We start from the raw sequence: 18,860 nt of genomic DNA, 5'->3' as shown, positions 1-18,860 counted from the left end.
AAACATGATGGCGTTTCATGGCTTTGCGAGAGGGAACACCTACTAGAGGCATGTAACCCACACATAGACACCTCAGATTTGTACTGTGACTATGTGCCAACATGGACGAAACGCACCCAACTTTTGCGTGCGCGTGTGAGTGACCCCCACTGGCTCGCACGCCTATTTTGGACGGAATCGGAGTACGAACGCAAGTTGCGTCACGTCGGGACACCTTTTTTGGGTATTTCGACGGAGAAAAACGTAGAAAATGCATCGACTGTCGAAACGCACCCCAATTTTGCAGGCGTGCTTCCGTGGCATCATGTTGCGTGTAAAAAAAACATGACGGCGTTTCATGGTAAAAAATATAAAAATATAAAAAGTCTCATATTGCGGACGGCGTTACTTAATAAGATTAATGTGAATTATTGCTGTGACACTCCATGATTATGGAGTGCCAGAGCATAATTTACGTTAACCTCATTAAGTGATACCGCCACAATAGAGGAATTGACATTGCAAGCAGAGTACGGTATTTAAACAGGTGAATTAGCATGACGAGAAGCAATGTGGGACTAAATATTAGCATGTTCGGCGGTGGCCGCCGTCGCTATAGGTTGGGCGCTATAGGTTCGGCGGTATCGGGCCTGACCCAGTAGGCGAACTAATTTTTTTCTTTATCCATCGCCGCATACCGCCACGAACGGCGGAACCCTATCCAAACTACTCGCCCCCCGTACGCCGCCCCGTGCCCCCAGTCGCCCTACCACGATCGCCCTAAGGCACACCGACCTCGCCGCACGTGCAGCGCCCTCCATCGCCGTCCACAGTCAACGGCGCTTGTTGGCACAGACTGCCCCACGCCCGCAGGCGCAGATCGCCGACGCTCGGCTGCCTGCTTTCGGCTCCGCCACAGCCGTTGTTCGGCGGCTGTCGCCCGGATTAAGGTCAGGTGTCCCGCCTCGAACTTTTTCTGTCGATGCTATTGCGTAATCATATGTATTAATTGGAAAATATTAACATGCAGTATGGACATCGATGCTGTGATTCCATGTTCCATAGAAAAGTGGATAAGTCTCGTTGAAAAATTTACCACCGCTCAGCGATTTAGGTTCTACGAAACAGGCTTGGAAGAGATGTTGATCATTCCGTCAGTACAAATGAGAGATTTTTTGCTGCATTTTATGATGTTAGGTTATAACCCAAACAACAAAAAATTCATGATACAAGAAGATAGTGGCAGTAAAGGCCTTATTTCACTTAGACCAGACGATGTGTTTTCAATATTTGGGTTTAAGAATGAAGGTGAGGATGTTTTTGGCATTCTTGCGACGGAAGGAAAAGAGTTAATAAAGAAAATTCCTATTCTAAAAATGGTCACATAAAAATCCACCGACGATGATTCAAAAAAATTGTGAGGAATAAATCCGCTGACGATTCAAAAAAAAGTCACATAATGATTGATGACTTGATTCAAAAAATTGTGAGGAATAAATCCGCCGACGATGAATTTCTTCGGATCGCTGTTCTTGTTTTGCTGGGAACCATTATTGCACCCATGTCGGCTGTCTCCATACCAAAGGAGTACTACCCGTTGGTGCATGACGTGAAGCGGATAAGCACGTTGAATTTTAACGTGTTCACTTTACGAGCTTGTTTGACGGAGATTGGTAAACTCAAGCAGGACGGCCGTGTGAGGCAATGGCCATGTGGCAACCTAGCCCTACTCTAGGTATGCTAATAATTAATGCTATTTCATATTCCTTTAATTTATGCGTTCGTAACTTAATTTGTCATGTGTTTTGTAGTACTTATATTGGGAGAAGGTGCAGCCAACCACCGGCCCGAAAAATGACCCGTTGTCGTTACAAGTTCCCCTAATGAAAAATTGGACTGAATCTAAAGTGGAGAAACGAGACAAGTACGGCCTGGAAAATGGTCGTGGCCATGGATTGGTAATATTATAATGCTTATTTAGTAGTACATTGATTATGCATTGAGAATGTTATGTACTTATGTTGTCATTGCATACTCATTTTAAAGATTGATGACTGCAGTACGAAGGAGTATAGAATGAAAAAACTTGCAGATGAACAAGCTGAAAGCAGTAAGAACATAGTAGCCGAAAGTCGTCCGTTACGGGAAAGAAAAAAGTGGACAATGTATCCGAGGTCCCTGCTAATCTGAAGCCTTTTATGGACCGGGTTATGAATGATATGAAGGAAATTCGTAAGGAATTGTTTCGTATGCCGGAGTTATGCGCACAGGTAAAAATGTAACAACTCTGGCATGCACTTTATTAAACTCGATAAATTGATAAAAAGATATAACATATGACTGGGCTTATTTTTGCAGAGATTGTTAGAGAAAATGAATAAAACAGGTGTACGGTACAAACCGGACACAATGGCAGAGGAGGGAGAAAATCTGTATGGACAGAATAATGAGTCCAGGTATGAAAACAAGTATCCTAAAAAAGAATTTCAGTATAATGACAAACACACACCTAATGGCCGAAATGGCAGTGGGCATTATGATTTGGATTCTGAAGAAGGGGATTCGTTTAAATTCAGTACTGGTCACTTGAGTAGCTTTAAAGGTGAGAAGGAAGATCCTATAGATGTCTCGGAGCAGTCCGAAAAAAAGAAGCATCATCTCTAAAAACCAATGAAATAGAAGCTACAAGATGGCAAGTGCAACAAAATGAGCAAGAAGTATCACAGGCCGTGTCAGATGGTAATAGCGAGGTAGAAGAGAAGAAGGACGTGATTCCAGCGAAGCGAAAGCGGTGTGCGTCAAAGTACACGAAATCTCTTTATGTTAAAAAGACTCCGAGAAAACGTGCGAAACGTTCCGCGAAAACGAGTAAGTTAAACATGCTATGAATATATTTTTGAAAATTATGTAGTACAAATTTGTACTTTAACTTTATTGACTTGTGTTGTAGAACTGTTTAATGAAACAACCCCTCAATTTGATCATTCTGTGGATGATATGGTGCGTGCCGCTGTGCAGTACGTGAAAGCGTACGAGCACTCACCAAAACATAATAACCATAAAATATTCAACAACGGTAAAGATGATGGAATTTCTGCGGCAAGAGTTTGCCAGATACTTAACCATGCATGGATATCCGGTGATGTATGTATTTTTATTCTCATGCTTATGTCATGCGTTAAGTATGTTGCATCAATGTTAAATTTAATTATTTATTTCAGGTAATTGACGCTTATGCGACGTACATATCGGATTCAAGTATCGTGAAAGACATGTATCTTGTACCCACACATAGATCTTACTGGTTATTGAACACTCGGTCAAAGTAAGTAAGACGAGGAAAGTCGGTAGACGATCTAGAAGGTTTAGCATATGCAAATGAACCTCTCAACAGATGCATGACAGAATATTTTGCAAAACCGAAGGTACCGTTTGTATTGCAGAATTGTATTTTCATTACTATCTTATGTGAAAGCTGAGGTTACTAACAATATTTAAGTTACGAAATAGGCTTATTTTGCTTTAAATAAGGATAAAAACCATTGGATTACATGTGTTATGCACACTACAAAGAAAGAGTTCCAAATTCTTGATTCTTTCAGGGGGGAAGAAAATATCTCTGAAGCTAGAAGGAAATTCGTTGAAAATTTTGTAAGTTTCGTATTCATGTGTGTACAATTAAGCATATAATTTGTTTACCATATGTACTCAACGTGTTCATATTTTTTTGTCAGAAAGAGCAACTTGCAGGAGATATTCAAGATGCAAATGACAGTGCTATTATGTCGTTTCTGGATGTGTCCGCATGGCCTATAATCCCCTACAACATGCCTCAACAAAAAGATAGGTGAGTTACATGTAGCATGTGCTTTACAAATACATTAAGTGATCAAGTGCTATCTTACTTAACGTGATTTAAAAAATGCACTTATGTTTCGTTAACACAGGAACTCATGTGGACTGTTCGTCATTCGCTGTTTTCAATACTGGGACGGAGAAAAATTCATTACTGCTATTTCTCAGGTGGGTACATTTTTAGTATGAAAAATTAGTACATTATATCATATATAAGTGATGAAAATAAAATTATTGTTATTACTTTTCAGGAATCTATTGATAGTTCGAGAGAAAGAATGATAGCTGGAATTATTATGTCCCCCGAAAATAAGCTTTCTGAAGTGAAGAACAAAGTAATTCGACTTGCGAAGAGGAAACAAAAATAAAAACATCATACGACTATTCTACGTGATTGTCAAAATATTATTTGTTCATGACTGAGGATTATGTGTGGATGCTTTATTTTTTTATGTGAGTTTCAAATATTTTTAGCATGTCAAGTTTATGTACCCTGGCAAATTTATTAAAAATACATTTTAATCATTTCTTATTTTATTATTTAATTTATATTTTATGTTCAATGAGTGTTCTCGCGAATGTACGATTTCTGGTTTTAAGATACTTAGATGATATATGTAGACGATATCTGACAGGCGAGCGCCGCGCGCGCCGGACGAGGCGAGCGTCGCCCGAGCCGCAGGTTCGCCGCTACATGGCGCACGTGGGTCGCGTCATCTGGCCAGCGGGCCCGCACCGCGCGTCGCCCCAGGGTTGGCCGTTGCCGGCCCCGAAGTTGATTCTGCATCGGCCCTTGTGCGCCCCTCTGCGCCCGAGGGCGGCATCAGCCTCGGGATCGCCCTCCGCGGCTGGATCCTCTTCATACGTGCGCCCCTCTGGGGCCGAGGGCGTCGTCAGCCTCGGAATCGTCGGCTCCCGAATCCTCTTCGTACGTGCCGCCTCTTTGCGCCTGCTGGCGCCACTCGCGGGCCAGCCACGCCTGTTAACGTTATTTTTTTAAATGAAAGCAACCGGCGGCTGTGCAGCGCCTCTGATCGCCCAACATGCATGATTTATACACAAAATCATATATTTGTACGAAAAAATGTATACATTACATATCATGTTAAAAGCAATGTCTATAGCACCAAGAAATATATATTATAACATAAAATTTGTATGTCGCATATCGTATTAATAACAACGAGTATAGTGCCAACACATATGACATAAGTAAACACCGATTACAAGTCTCCCGTATCAATGTAACGAATTGTAAGTACTATTTTTTAAGACAACCAAATAAATCGTCACTTGTAATCAGAAGTTGTTCTTTTTATTCAAACAATTTTTTGCTATGATCATTATGCCATGTTCCTGCATAGAAAGATTGTAACATACGTCAAAATTTTGAAAAGTATTAACTAAACAAGAAAAGAACGTTAATGAAATGGTGTGCACATACTTTGGATTCTGAGGACAACTGTTTTTGAAATGACCTTTTCCTCTGCATAAACCGCATAGACGTACAGGAGGTTTCTCATCAAAACCTTTGGGTCTACCGTTTGTAGTCATGCCAGGTTCCTTACCACGGCCTTGGTTATTCTGCCCTTTCGGTGCTCCTTTCGTATTTATTTTTTCTGGATCACCAACAAAAACATGATTTTGATTCGGCACAAAAGCATCATCATGTCCAACTCTATGCTGTCTCACATAATCTTCCTCCTGAACATCCTTGATTGCTATCACATTGAGGGAGTCCTGGATTAGGGGGTGTCCGGACAGCCGGACTATCATCGTCAGCCGGACTCCAAGACTATGAAGATACAAGATTGAAGACTTCGTCCCGTGTCCGGATGGAACTTTCCTTGGCGTGGAAGGCAAGCTTGGCGATACAGATATGTAGATATCCTACCATTGTAACCGATTCTGTGTAACCCTAGCGCTCTCCGGTGTCTATATAAATCGGAGGGTTTTAGTCCGTAGGACAGACAACCATTACAACAATCATACCATAGGCTAGCTTCTAGGGTTTAGCCTCCTTGATCTCGTGGTAGATCCACTTTTGTACTACCCATATCATCAATATCAATCAAGCAGGAGTAGGGTTTTACCTCCATCGAGAGGGCCCGAACCTGGGTAAAAACATCGTGTCCCTTGTCTCCTGTTACCATCCGCCTAGACGCACAGTTCGGGACCCCCTACCCGAGATCCGCCGGTTTTGACACCGACATTGGTGCTTTCATTGAGAGTTCCTCTGTGTCGTCACCGATAGGCTTGATGGCTTCTTCAATCAATAACAACGCTGTCCAGGGTGAGACTTTTCTCCCCGGACAGATCTTCGTGTTCGGCGGCTTCGCACTGCGGGCCAATTCACTTGGCCATCTGGAGCAGATCGAAAGCTACGCCCCTGGCCATCAGGTCAGGTTTGGAAGCCTAAACTTCACGGCTGACATCTGCGGAGACTTGATCTTCGATGGAGTCGAGCCACAGCCGAGCGCGCCGCACTGTCACGATGGGCATGATCTAGCTCTGCCGCCGGACAGTATCTTGGAGGCCGCACACAAGTCCGCTCTGACCCGTAGTTCGGAGCCGACCATGCAGATCGAGGACAGGTGGCTGGGCACCGCCTTGGGAGCTGCAACTTCCACGGCGATGGAGCCGAATACTGACCTTGTCCCTTATAAAGCTTGTGACTCCAAGGTGCCGGATTCCTTCCCGGACTCCGAACCTCCTGCGCCCCTGCAAATCGAATCCGATTGGGCGCCGATCATGGAGTTCACCGCCGCGGACATCTTTCAGCACTCACCTTTTGGCGACATCCTAAATTCGCTAAAACACCTCTCGTTATTAGGAGAACCCTGGCCGGATTGCGGTCAGGACGGTTGGGATGCGGGCGACGAAGAAATTCAAATCCCACCCACCACCCACTTTGTAGCCACTGTCGACGATCTAACCGACATGCTAGACTATGACTCCGAAGACATCGACGGTATGAACGACGATGCCGGAGACGATCAAGAACCAGCGCCTACAGGGCACTGGAAGACCACCTTGTTATATGACATATACATGGTGGACACCCCAAAGGATGGGGACGGCGAAGAAGTAGCGGAGGCAGATTCCTCTAAGAAACAGCCCAAGCGCCGACGTCAGCGGCGCCGCTCTAAATCCCGCCACAGCAAGAATGGAGATTCCGGCACCGGAGATAATAACACCCCAGAGAGTGCCGAAGACAACCCCCTCCAGCAAGATTCAGCACAGGAGGACGGAGTAGCCAGCCCTCAGGAGAGAGCGGCAGACAAGGAGGACGAAAATTACATGCCTCCCTCCGAAGACGAGGCAAGCCTCAATAACGACGAATTCGTCGTGCCCGAGGATCCCGTCGAACAAGAGCGTTTTAAACGCAGGCTAATGGCCACGGTGAACAACCTAAAAAAAAGCAGCAACAGCTTCAAGCTGATCAAGACCTGCTGGCCGACAGATGGACCGAGGTCCTCGCGGCCGAAGAGTATGAACTTGAACGCCCCTCCAAAAGCTACCCAAAACGCAAGTTGCTCCCCCGACTAGAGGAGGAAGCATACAAACCTTCATCACCAGCGCACAATACGGTAGACCGACCACCCCGTGGTCGCGACAGAGAGGCATCTAGGCCCTCCATCAGAACCGTACCCCGGCACCGCTCGAAAAGTATGAAGCCACGGGGGAATGCGCCATACTTGCGGGATATATTGGAGGACAAGGCAAGACAATCCAGATCTATCTATGGATCACGTGGGCGCCCCACGACCCACGACGACCACCGTCGCGCCGGATACAGCAACTCCGGCCGGGCCGAACACAACAGACAACGCTCTCTTGAGCTACGTCGTGATATTGCTCAATATAGAGGCGCCGCACACCCACTATGCTTCACAGATGAAGTAATGGATCATCAAATCCCTAAAGGGTTTAAACCCGTCAACATTGAATCTTATGATGGCACAACAGACCCCGCGGTTTGGATCAAAGATTATCTCCTTCACATCCATATGGCCCGCGACGACGATCTCCATGCCATCAAGTACCTCCCACTCAAGCTTAAAGGACCATCTCGGCATTGGCTTAACAGCTTGCCAGCAGAGTCAATTGGGTGTTGGGAGGACCTGGAAGCCGCATTCCTCGACAACTTCCAGGGCACATATGTGCGACCACCATACGCCGATGACCTAAGCCACATAATTCAGCAGCCAGATGAATCGGCCAGACAGTTCTGGACACAGTTCTTAACAAAGAAAAATCAAATCATCGACTGTCCGGATGCAGAGGCCCTCGCAGCCTTCAAACATAATATCCGCGACGAATGGCTGGCCCAGCACCTAGGACAGGAAAAGCCGAAATCCATCAGCCATTCAAAAGAACCACTCCGGGTCCGTCCAATTTGGACCGAATACTCGACCGCTCTTGCCAGATACATGGCACCCCCGAAAAGCCAGCTAACCACACCAACAGAGATTGTTGGGTATTCAAGCAGGCAGGCAAGTTAATTGCCGAAAACAATGACAAGGGGATGCATAGCAACGACGAGGAGGAGACCCGGCCACCGAACAGTAGAGGACAGAAGGGTTTCCCCCCACAAGTGCGGACGGTAAATATGATATACGCAACCCACATACCCAAGAGGGAGCGGAAGCGTGCACTTCGGGACGTATATGCGATGGAGCCAGTCGCCCTGAAGTTCAATCCATGGTCCTCTTGCCCGATCACTTTTGATCGAAGGGACCACCCCACCAGTATCCGCCATGGCGGATTCGCCGCATTGGTTCTAGACCCAATCGTCGATGGATTTCACCTCACTAGAGTCCTAATGGATGGCGGCAGCAGCCTGAACCTGCTTTATCAGGATACAGTGCGCAAGATGGGCATAGACCCCTCAAGGATTAAACCTACAAAGACGACCTTCAAGGGCGTCATACCAGGTGTCGAGGCCAATTGTACAGGCTCAGTCACACTGGAAGTGGTCTTCGGATCCCCGGATAATTTCCGAAGCGAGGAGTTAATCTTCGACATATCCCGTTTCGCAGTGGCTATCACGCCCCTGCTCGGACGAACCGCGTTTGCAAGGTTCAACGCGGTGCCGCATTATGCATACCTCAAGCTCAAGATGCCAGGCCCTCGTGGGGTCATCACGGTCAACGGAAACACTGAACGCTCCCTCCGAACGGAGGAACACACAGCGGCTCTCGCGGCAGAAGTACAGAGCAGTCTCTTAAGGCAATTTTCGAGTCCGGCCGTTAAAAGACCGGACATGATTAAACGCGCCCGGAGTAACATACATCAAGACCACCTGGCACGTTCCGAGCACGCGTAGCAATGCGGCCCCAACCCCAGCCCTAGCATGATTGCAAGACCAGTTTTTCGCGTACATCATTACGCTCTGGAGATACCTTGGGCATAGGGGGAGGGGCATGACCACGACAGGCCCAGAGTGCGGCTCAACCACACCAGGGGCTCCTAAGTGTGTCGCTCTTTTTCTTTTCCTTTTTTTATTTTATTTTATCCATAGGACTTCGTTTACAAGAGGTCCTGTCCGGCAGTAGATTGGCCGAACTCACGATACAACAGCCTGGGAGGAACAAGGGCTACGACGAACACTCAGGTGGTCTCCATTACAAGCATTAAAACTGTTTATTACATCATTTCCGCAGCCCATCCCTGGAGGGGGACATGTTTAAAATAGTCCACTCCCTTGCTTACCGCACTATTTGTATCGTTCTGCACTCATGGCAGAATTCCCTGAATAAACAATGCATTACTTTTTATCTTATAATTGCATTCCTTTATATATATATGACATCTTGCATCCGTACAATTTGGTACGGTCGAATCCACCAGGGGCTTATGTTCCCCGCATTATGGTGTGAAGTCCGAACACTTTCACAAGTGCGGCACCCCGAACTTATAGCACTATATGCATCGGCTCCGAATCATGTCTTGGGTGAATAGTTGGGTTTGCCCGGCTCCCATGTTTTGGTACCTTATGTTCCGTTCCGTTGGCTAAGGTAGCACTGGGAGAACCACTGCGATTGCGCCCCGGTTGAGCTGGGCGAGCGCCTCAGTGGAGAAAGCTAAAACTGACTGTCATGATAAGGCGAGAGCTGGTCGCTGTTCGAGGGGTCTTTTCGAGTCCCTAAAGACTTACGCCGCTTAGAGCGAAGAACCGGATAGTGTCCGGCCCAGGCGTGGATAGCGCCCCGAACTCGGTCTTCCGACACTAGGGGCTTCGCCGAAATTTAAAATTATAGAATTCTATGGCTAAGTGAGAGTGTTCAAGCGTTATAAGTCCGGTTGCCTTGTTCGTTGTGTTGAGTGCCTCCCTAGATGGACCCAAAAATGGGAACAAGAGTGCTCAAGTTTATCCCGAACACCCCAGCACTCGTGGCATGGGGGCTGAAGCCGACGACTTGCCATCTCTCAGATTTAATAAACGACCGCACAGAAGGTAATATTTTAAATCAAATAAGCGTTGCTTAGCGCATATGAACAAAGTTTTTAGCGCACAGGATAACACATTGCGAGTCTACTCAAAAATTACATCTCTGGGGCACTCATCCACAATCTTGCGGGACCCTTCAGGACAGTCTTATAGTACATTTCGGGCATACGATACTCCTTCCCCGCCGGCGGCGCGTCCGTCAGAAGCCTCTCAGCATCCAGCTTGCCACAGTGCACCTTTGCGCGGGCAAGGGCCCGACGGGCACCTTCAATGCAGGCGGAGCACTTGATGACCTCCACCTAAGGGCACGCATCCACCAGCCGCCGCACGAGGCCGAAGTAGCTCCCAGGCATGGCCTCTCCAGGCCACAGCCGGACTATGAGGCCCTTCATGGCCTGCTCAGCTACCTTGTGGAGCTCGACCAGCTGCTTCGGCTGGTCGCTAGGGGGCACCGGATGTCTGGCCTCAGTGTACTGAGACCAGAAGACCTTCTTCGTTGAGCTCCCCTCCTCAGCCCGATAGAATGCGGCGGCCTCGGACACGCTGTGAGGCAGATCTGCAAACGCCCCTGGAGAGCTCCGAATCCGGGTAAGTAACAGGTAATTTACATTCACATGCTTGCTTTGCATGAAAAATGCCTTACCCGCCGCTATCTTCTTCACCGCCTCAATCTCCTGGAGGGACTTATGGGCCTCGGCCTTGGCGGCTTTGGCACTTTCAAGAGCCGAGGCAAGCTCGGACTCTCGAGTCTTTGAGTCGCGCTCCAAACTCTCATGCTTTTCCATGAGAGCCTGGAGCTCTTGCCGCACCTCCGCCACCCGCATCTCCTGCTTCTCTCGCTCCGCCCGTTCCGTGGCCGCATTGCGTTTGGCCGCGGACACGGCCTCCTTCAGGGTCGCCACCTCGTTCGTGGCCCCTGCAGTACCCACATTATCCTTGTTATTTTTATTGCAACCTAAATCCTCTTCTGTAAGGTACAAATTTCAAAGTGGTGTTACTCACCTTCTTTGTCCTCGAGCTGCTTCTTGGCACGGCCGAGCTCTTGCTCAGACCGCTCGAGGTCCTGCTTCAAAGCACCGACCTTCGCAGTCAGTGCGGCAGAGGTCAGCAGCGCAGCCTGCAAACCCGTATTGACATAATTTTTTAGCAATCCTGCGTATATCTTTTTTTAGATCCTCAGTCCGGCTTTTCTTTCCGAACACCGAACCGAGCACCAGGGACTACTGTCTATGCGGTATTACATTACATATTTTAAACTTCTTACCTCAAAGCCTGTTAGAAGGCTACTGCAGGCTTCGGTCAGCCCGCTCTTGGCGAGCTGAACCTTCTGAATCACCGCACTCATAATAGTGCGGTGTTCTTCCTTGATGGAAGCGCCGTTGAGCGCCTCCAACAAGTTGTCCGGCGCCTCCGGTTGGACGGAGGCTGCCGGTGTCACGGTCTTGCCCTTCTTGCGATGGGGCCGCCTGCCGGACTCCGGAACCACTGCAGGTTCCGGCGCGGAGTCCGGCACGAAGTCCGGGAGGTTGCCTTGCGGCACCTCCGGAGCCTCCCCCTCCTGGCGGATCCCCTCTTGGGATCCCACCTCGGCGTCCTCAGTATCGCGAGGGGTGGAGGCGGTCGGAATGGAATCTACATCCGACGGGGCCAAGGACCCGCTGGATGAAGCGGGAAGATCCTCCTTGGCTGGGCTACAGATAGTATGCGGCATTAGAAGGACACTGCGTGGCATGAAAAAGAAATTACAAATCACTCAGGAATCCGGATACTTACGATCTTGCCAGGGGCTTGGCCCTTGAGGGCCACTCCTCGTCGCCGTCATTGGCGTTGGCGGAGCCGTCTGGGGGAAGGGTCCTTCCCCTCTTGGACCCTTCGGCCTCCCTCGTTGGGGAAGCCTTCCTTTTCCTCCCTCCCCCCTCCGGGGGAGAGTCCTCTTCCTCCTCCTCGTCTTCGGGGGAGGAGTCCACCTCGGAGCCATCGGACGATGAGTCCGATATCACCTGGCGCCGGGAACTTCTTCAGGTTCCCGTGGCCTCCTTTTTGGCCTTCTTCTCCGGCACCACATAAAGTTCCGGGACTAGCAGCCCCGTTAAACGGGCATTCGCTGGTTCTTCAGGGAGGAGAGCCAGACAGTTAACCTGTCCCGACGTCCTCTACCAGTCCTATTAAAGGCATTGGGAGTTTTAGATCCCGCATAGAGTCAAACTATGAAAGAAATAAGTGTCCCGTAAAGGATGACAAAGCTCACCTCGCCGGCCGGGCGCTTGGTGCTGAAACCGCGATCTTCAGTCGCGGATGCGGGGGCTTCCCCGCCCTTGAACAGCACCCTCCAGGCAGCTTCGTACGTCGTGTCGAAGAGCCCGCTCAGGGTCCGGTGCTGTGCCGGATCAAAATCCCACAGATTGAAGGCCCGATGTTGGCAAGGGAGAATCCGGCGGACGAGCATGACCTGGATCACATTGACAAGCTTGAGCTTCTTGTTCACCGGGGTCTGGAGACAGGACTGGAGTCCGGTCAGCTCCTCCGAACTACCCCATAGCAAGCCCTTCTCTTTCCAGGAGGTGAGCTGCATGGGGATACCAGATCTGAACTCGGGGGCCGCTGCCCATTTAGGGTCACGCGGCTCGGTGATATAGAACCACCCCGATTGCCACCCCTTGATGGTTTCCACAAAGGCGCCCTCGAGCCAGAGGACATTGGGCATTTTGCCCACCATGGCGCCTCCGCACTCCGCCTGATTCCCCTTCACTACCTTTGGCTTGACATTGAAGGTCTTGAGCCACAAGCCGAAGTGGGGCTGGATGCAGAGGAAGGCCTCGCACACGATGATAAACGCCGAGATGTTAAGGATGAAGTTTGGCGCCAGATCGTGGAAATCTAGGCCGTAGTAGAACATGAGCCCCCGGACAAAGGAGTGAAGTGGAAAGCCCAGTCCGCGGAGGAAGTGGGGAAGGAATACGACCCTCTCATGGGGCCTGGGGGTGGGGATGAGCTGCCCCTTGTCGGGCAGCCGGTGCGCGATGTCGCTGGACAGGTATCCGGCGCTGCGCAGTCTTTCGATGTGCCCCTCCGTGACGGAGGAGACCATCCACTTGCCTCCCGCTCCGGACATGACCGGAGAAGGTTGAGACGAGATGTGCGAACTTGGGCGTTGGAGCTCGAGTGCGCGGAGATGGATAATCAAAGGAGGAAGAAGGCGTAGGTAAAAAGGTGGATCCTTATCCCCTTATATATGGGCGGACGAAGACTATGCGTCCCCACCGGCCTGGTAAAACTCGCTTATCTCCCAAGCGCCACCATCAATGGCACGGTTGGGTTACCCACGTCCGTATTGATGAGAATCCCGGAATAAGGGGGAACACGATCTCTGCTTCGACAAGACGTGCCAAAGAAACCGCTTCGCTAAACGCGCTGAGGTGGTATAGTAAAAAACGATTCACGTAAAGGCTTGGTAGTGGTGTGACATCATGCCACAAAATACGTCAGCAGATTGAATTTGTGTACATATTATTCTCTCTACGGTGGAATGTGGAATTTATTTTGCAGAGCCGGACACTATCCTGGTGTTCACAATCTTCCATGAATTATTCGGAGGAGGAACCCGCCTTGCAATGCCGAACAATATGCGCGCCGGACTCATCGTCATTGAATCCTGGTTCAGGGGCTACTGAGAGAGTCCTGGATTAGGGGGTGTCCGGACAGCCGGACTATCGTCGTCAGCCGGACTCCAAGACTATGAAGATACAAGATTGAAGACTTCGTCCCGTGTCCGGATGGGACTTTCCTTGGCGTGGAAGGCAAGCTTGGCGATACGGATATGTAGATCTCCTACCATTGTAACCGACTCTGTGTAACCCTAGCCCTCTCCGGTGTCTATATAAACCGGAGGGTTTTAGTCCGTAGGACAGACAACCATTACAACAATCATACCATAGGCTAGCTTCTAGGGTTTAGCCTCCTTGATCTCGTGGTAGATCCACTCTTGTACTACTCATATCATCAATATCAATCAAGCAGGAGTAGGGCTTTACCTCCATCGAGAGGGCCCGAACCTGGGTAAAAACATCGTGTCCCTTGTCTTCTGTTACCATCCGCCTAGACGCACAGTTCGGGACCCCCTACCCGAGATCCCCCGGTTTTGACACTGACACACATCCTCCAGAGCTGCCTTCAGTTTATCAAATAGAAATGGTTTATGACATGCCGCATGATTTGCTTCCGCAGACAAAATAGTCAACTCACTGTACTTAGTTCTCTCCTCAGTACCTGCCCATCCCCATGCGAAGAGATCGCTAGTGCGTTTCACGGGTAGTCCACCTCTAGCATTCTTGCTGAATCTTCGCAGCACTAAGCACCCAAGTAAGTCTTGCACATTCAACATGGCTAAAACATAAAGAACATGCTTGCATGGAAGACCTTTACGTTTCATACTATCACAACTGCACTTCACTGTTTCTTCTGAATTACTAGGTGTATAGTCCACTTTGAATCTCAGTTGCCTGTTATTTTTCCATGCCACTATGAATCTCCTACTGACGGCTCCACTCAGTCTGTCTATGATCTCAAGATCCGCTGCCTTCTTCATTTCTTTCTGCAAGAGGTAAAAGTTTACCGTAGTGAAGTCAGGGGCAGCGGCTTTTTCAATGCATTTGAACTCGTCGAGTACTGCTACAGGGAGTGTCTGTGTGGACATGCAGTCGTCGTGTGACTCGTTCTCACGGAGCCGAACAATGCAGTTCTCATAATGCACAACCATATCAACAATTGTCATGCCAGAGTCAAGATGCATATGAAGGCAAGAGTTCAGACTCTCGCTCCTCTGGTTACTCCGCATACCAAGGAAGAACCCACCAGTGAGATATGACGCAGCCCATACCCTTTTCTTCCGGTACATCCTACGCAACCATGTTTCAGTTTTCTCCGACTCCCATTTAGCTCTAAAAGCTGCCCATCTTGCCTCAAACTCATCATGTGTAGTGGCATAATAAATAAGAGACCTGAACTCCTTAAGGGACTTGTGGTGGAGGTGTTTCTGCATGTTTTTCTCAATATGCCACGAACAAAGTCGATGTCACACGTCAGTAAGGACCTTCCTGACGGCCCTTATCATGGCTGCATCTCCGTCAGTAATTACAGACCTCGGCTTCTTCTGACAATGAGCTCTTAAGAAGGTATGCAACACCCAAACGTATGTATCCTCCGTCTCATCTGACACAACAGCACAACCGAACATAGTGGTGCAACGATGATTGTTTAGACCAACAAAAGGTATGAATGGCATTCCGTACCTATTCATCTTGTAAGTGCCGTCGAAGACGATTACATCACCAAAGTCAAGGTAATCCCGACGTGACTGAGAATCACACCAGAACATGTTCTTCAGCTTTCCTTCTGCGTCAACAGTGTGCTCAAAGAAAAAGTTTGCATCCCTTGTCTTTCTTGTCATCATGATACCAATCGCAGTGTCCGCATCACCCTTTGCTAGCAACTTCATTTTCTCCCTATAACACATGTTATAAAGCTTCCTCCTCCCCAAACCAGCCCGTGCATATGATCCATACCTACTAACGAAGTTGTCATAAATCCAATGTTTTTTGAGCCCAGCACCTGCCATTGCTAAGATCTCGAGCTTCTGGTATTCCTTTATCTGATTATGAGATCGAAGATATATAACTTCATCTGGTCTAGCAAGAGTGTGACTATGATCATCGCTGAAACTGCTGACATACCAAATGGAGCGCTCTCTGTCAACCTTCACAGTTAGATGGGCCTCGCAATAGCACCAAGTCTTCGCTCTCAGCCTGCGCTTCTTCCCTTCCATGGTACAAAACTTGGCATGTCGTTTCCCAGACCTTGAACAGAGAAACCTCCTCAACCGCCTACGTGCGTCGATACCCTTACTATATTTCAAGTTCTCCTCCCTAATGCTGAAGCCGCGCTTTTTCGCATAGTCGTTATAGAAATCATATGCCTCTTCGTCTGTCCTGAACGTCCTGGACATCACCGTCCAATGCCTGTCCAGTGATTCTTGTTGGTATTCATCGTACCCAGTGTCAAAATTGCACTCATCACTATCGGCATTATCATCGTTTTCGCACGCGTCACCATCCTCTTCCTGAAAAAAAGTACAAACAACCGTATATGTCAGTAAGTAGTTGTATAAGGACTATCATATGTATTCACTTTCCACTACTTACTTTGCTCGAGCTGTCATTATAAGATGCATCGATATCGTTTTCGTCATTGGCATCATCGGAAAAATTCCACTGATAGTACCCTTCCACTTCCATCTGCGCAAATTGTAAATATGATATGTAAGACTTGATGCGTATTTACTTTCACTTTAAAATAACCTACATAAATCTAAACCTACATGGCTTCCGCTTTCAGCATATGAATCATCTACATCCATATCTTCATTGTCATCATCCCCTCCTATCTGTGCACAGTCAAACATGTTATTGTCATCGCGCATGCTTGTATTTATTATGGTTGAGAACATGCTGACCACTTACATTCCCACTGTAAGACTCATTCAAACTCATATAATTTTCGCCGTCATGTTCGTCTTCATCCAATGACAATGATCCGTCCTCGCTACCGCCATCGTCACCGTCATATCCTATTTCAGCCTCAATCTATACACGTTTCATATATAGTTAAATATCCATTCAAACATCGCGTAACATCTTCTCAATTAAAATCCGTTCTTAAATTACTATGCCAGCGCCTCGCGTACCTCGTTGCCTTCGTCAGACATGAGGCGGTTGTCGCCGGATACGAGCTGACGTCGGCGGAGGCGTCTGCCCGACCGAGGCGGTTGTCGGCATAGCGCACAACGCGTATGTTTTTTTCGTCGGCCAGGTACTGCCGGAGATGGCGGCGGCGGTGGCGCGAGAGGAGGCGGGTGAGGCGTCTTGAGGATAGGGTTCGTCGATCGTTTTTTTTAATCACTCGGGCGTACGCAGCGGGTGCGGGCGGGCGTGCATGCAGACGTGGGCGCGTACAGGCGGCCGTACGCGACAGCGCCGTACGGCGACGCAGGCGCGCCTACGGCGGGCGGGTATTTTTATACGGCGCGTGAAAATGACCGCCCCTACCCTTTATACGTTGGGGGGGGGGAGGGGGGTTGTACCGAAGACCACCTCTTGCGCTCAATGGACAAGCCATAGTCCACAGCCTCACTGAAAATAATAAGAAAAGGGTGTGGGCTAGCAGAATGGTAAGGGATGACGAACTGTACATAGTGCAGCTTCAAGGCATTCCTGGCATCAGTCTCCCAACTACGCTGGTCGTCAAGAAGTGCCAGAACGTGAACCTAGCACTACAAGTGGACGACAATGTCAAGTACCGCTACAATTCGGAGATGTTCCTGTTAGCCAGCAATTCTCACGACAACATCATCAAAGTCGTAGACCTCATCCAGAGAGAAGACGCCATCATGCTCGTTTATGAGTATCCGGTGAATGGCAGCCTTCAATCCTGGCTGCACCAACCCATGGATGATGTTCGGCCGCTGAGCTGGCCACAGAGGAGGGTCATTGCCATCGGCATGGCCAAAGGGCTCTGCCACATGCACTACAGATGCAAAAGGCCGATCATCCACCACAACATCAACTCGAACAACATCTTGCTTGATCAGAATTTCAAGCCCGTAATAGCCAGTTTTGACGCTGCACAGATGAATATGGCCGGACTCGACCAACCGTTGCCAATTGTTGGCCTGCCTCTTGGTAACTTTGGATACGCAGCTCCAGGTATGTTGGGCGATCGATGCACGCAATGGAATTCTGTCTTAACTCAATTACAGGGAATTCTGTCTAGACTACCTTGATCTTTTAACTAGTACTACTAAATTATTAACTGTAGAATATGGGGTGGCAGCAAGCAAGCTGACGGAGAAGGTTGACACATACAGCTTTGGGGTGCTCATGCTGGAGCTCGTCACGGGGCGGATGGCTAATGAAGCTGGAGCGGATGGTCATTTGGCGACTTGGGCACGAAACAACTTCACTAAACTGATGGCAAACCAACATGAAATGTTCCAGAGTGCCGTGGACAGGGACATCCCAGATCAAGCGCGGTACATGGAGGAGATGGCAATTGTGTTCATGCTGGGTGTGGATTGCACAGTTGGGAATCCACAGCAAAGGCCGTCCATGCGGATGGCTCTCAAACGACTCCGCTGCGGCTTTGTGCGTGGTCCATTCTGTGGCCTCCTCGCTTGCTATCTGCTGTGATGCTTGTTGTCTTTTCTAGAAAGATCACGTCATGAATGAATGGTTCATAGGATGACTCGGTTGAATTAATTTGTAGATACATCTCAAGTACAAGTAGTGATATGGACTATCCTGCCTTTTTCTGAGAACATTTTGCTGTCCAGTTGTGTTCACCTCTGCAAAATTCTGCTGCTTGTTTTCCTTGTCTGTGTGCAAACACTTCTTGCTGCTACTTGTTAGGATTTGAGCAAATAGTATCTGGCATAACATTATCCTGGTTATTGTTATTTGTTAAATTATCCTGGGTTTCATATTTACTAGATGACCAGTTGCGCCAAATGGCGCAAAGACCC

General features: G+C 48.6%; 1 protein-coding gene across 1 annotated transcript; it reads left to right on the top strand.

Moving 5' to 3' along the window:
* The first annotated feature begins 17,164 nt into the window (after positions 1 to 17,164).
* On the top strand, positions 17,165 to 18,693 carry LOC119284397 (MDIS1-interacting receptor like kinase 1-like). Its single transcript, XM_037563535.1, has 3 exons — positions 17,165 to 17,195; positions 17,413 to 18,045; positions 18,158 to 18,693. Exons 1-3 carry the CDS (start codon positions 17,165 to 17,167, stop codon positions 18,526 to 18,528), a joined length of 1,035 nt encoding a protein of 344 aa, XP_037419432.1. The 3' UTR covers positions 18,529 to 18,693.
* The last annotated feature ends 167 nt before the right edge of the window (positions 18,694 to 18,860 follow it).

The sequence above is a fragment of the Triticum dicoccoides genome, chromosome 4A (assembly GCF_002162155.2).
Source record: "Triticum dicoccoides isolate Atlit2015 ecotype Zavitan chromosome 4A, WEW_v2.0, whole genome shotgun sequence".
Lineage (NCBI taxonomy): Eukaryota > Viridiplantae > Streptophyta > Magnoliopsida > Poales > Poaceae > Triticum > Triticum dicoccoides.
The sequence above is the reverse complement of the archived record's forward strand: the minus strand, read 5'-3'. Positions and strand labels throughout refer to the sequence as shown.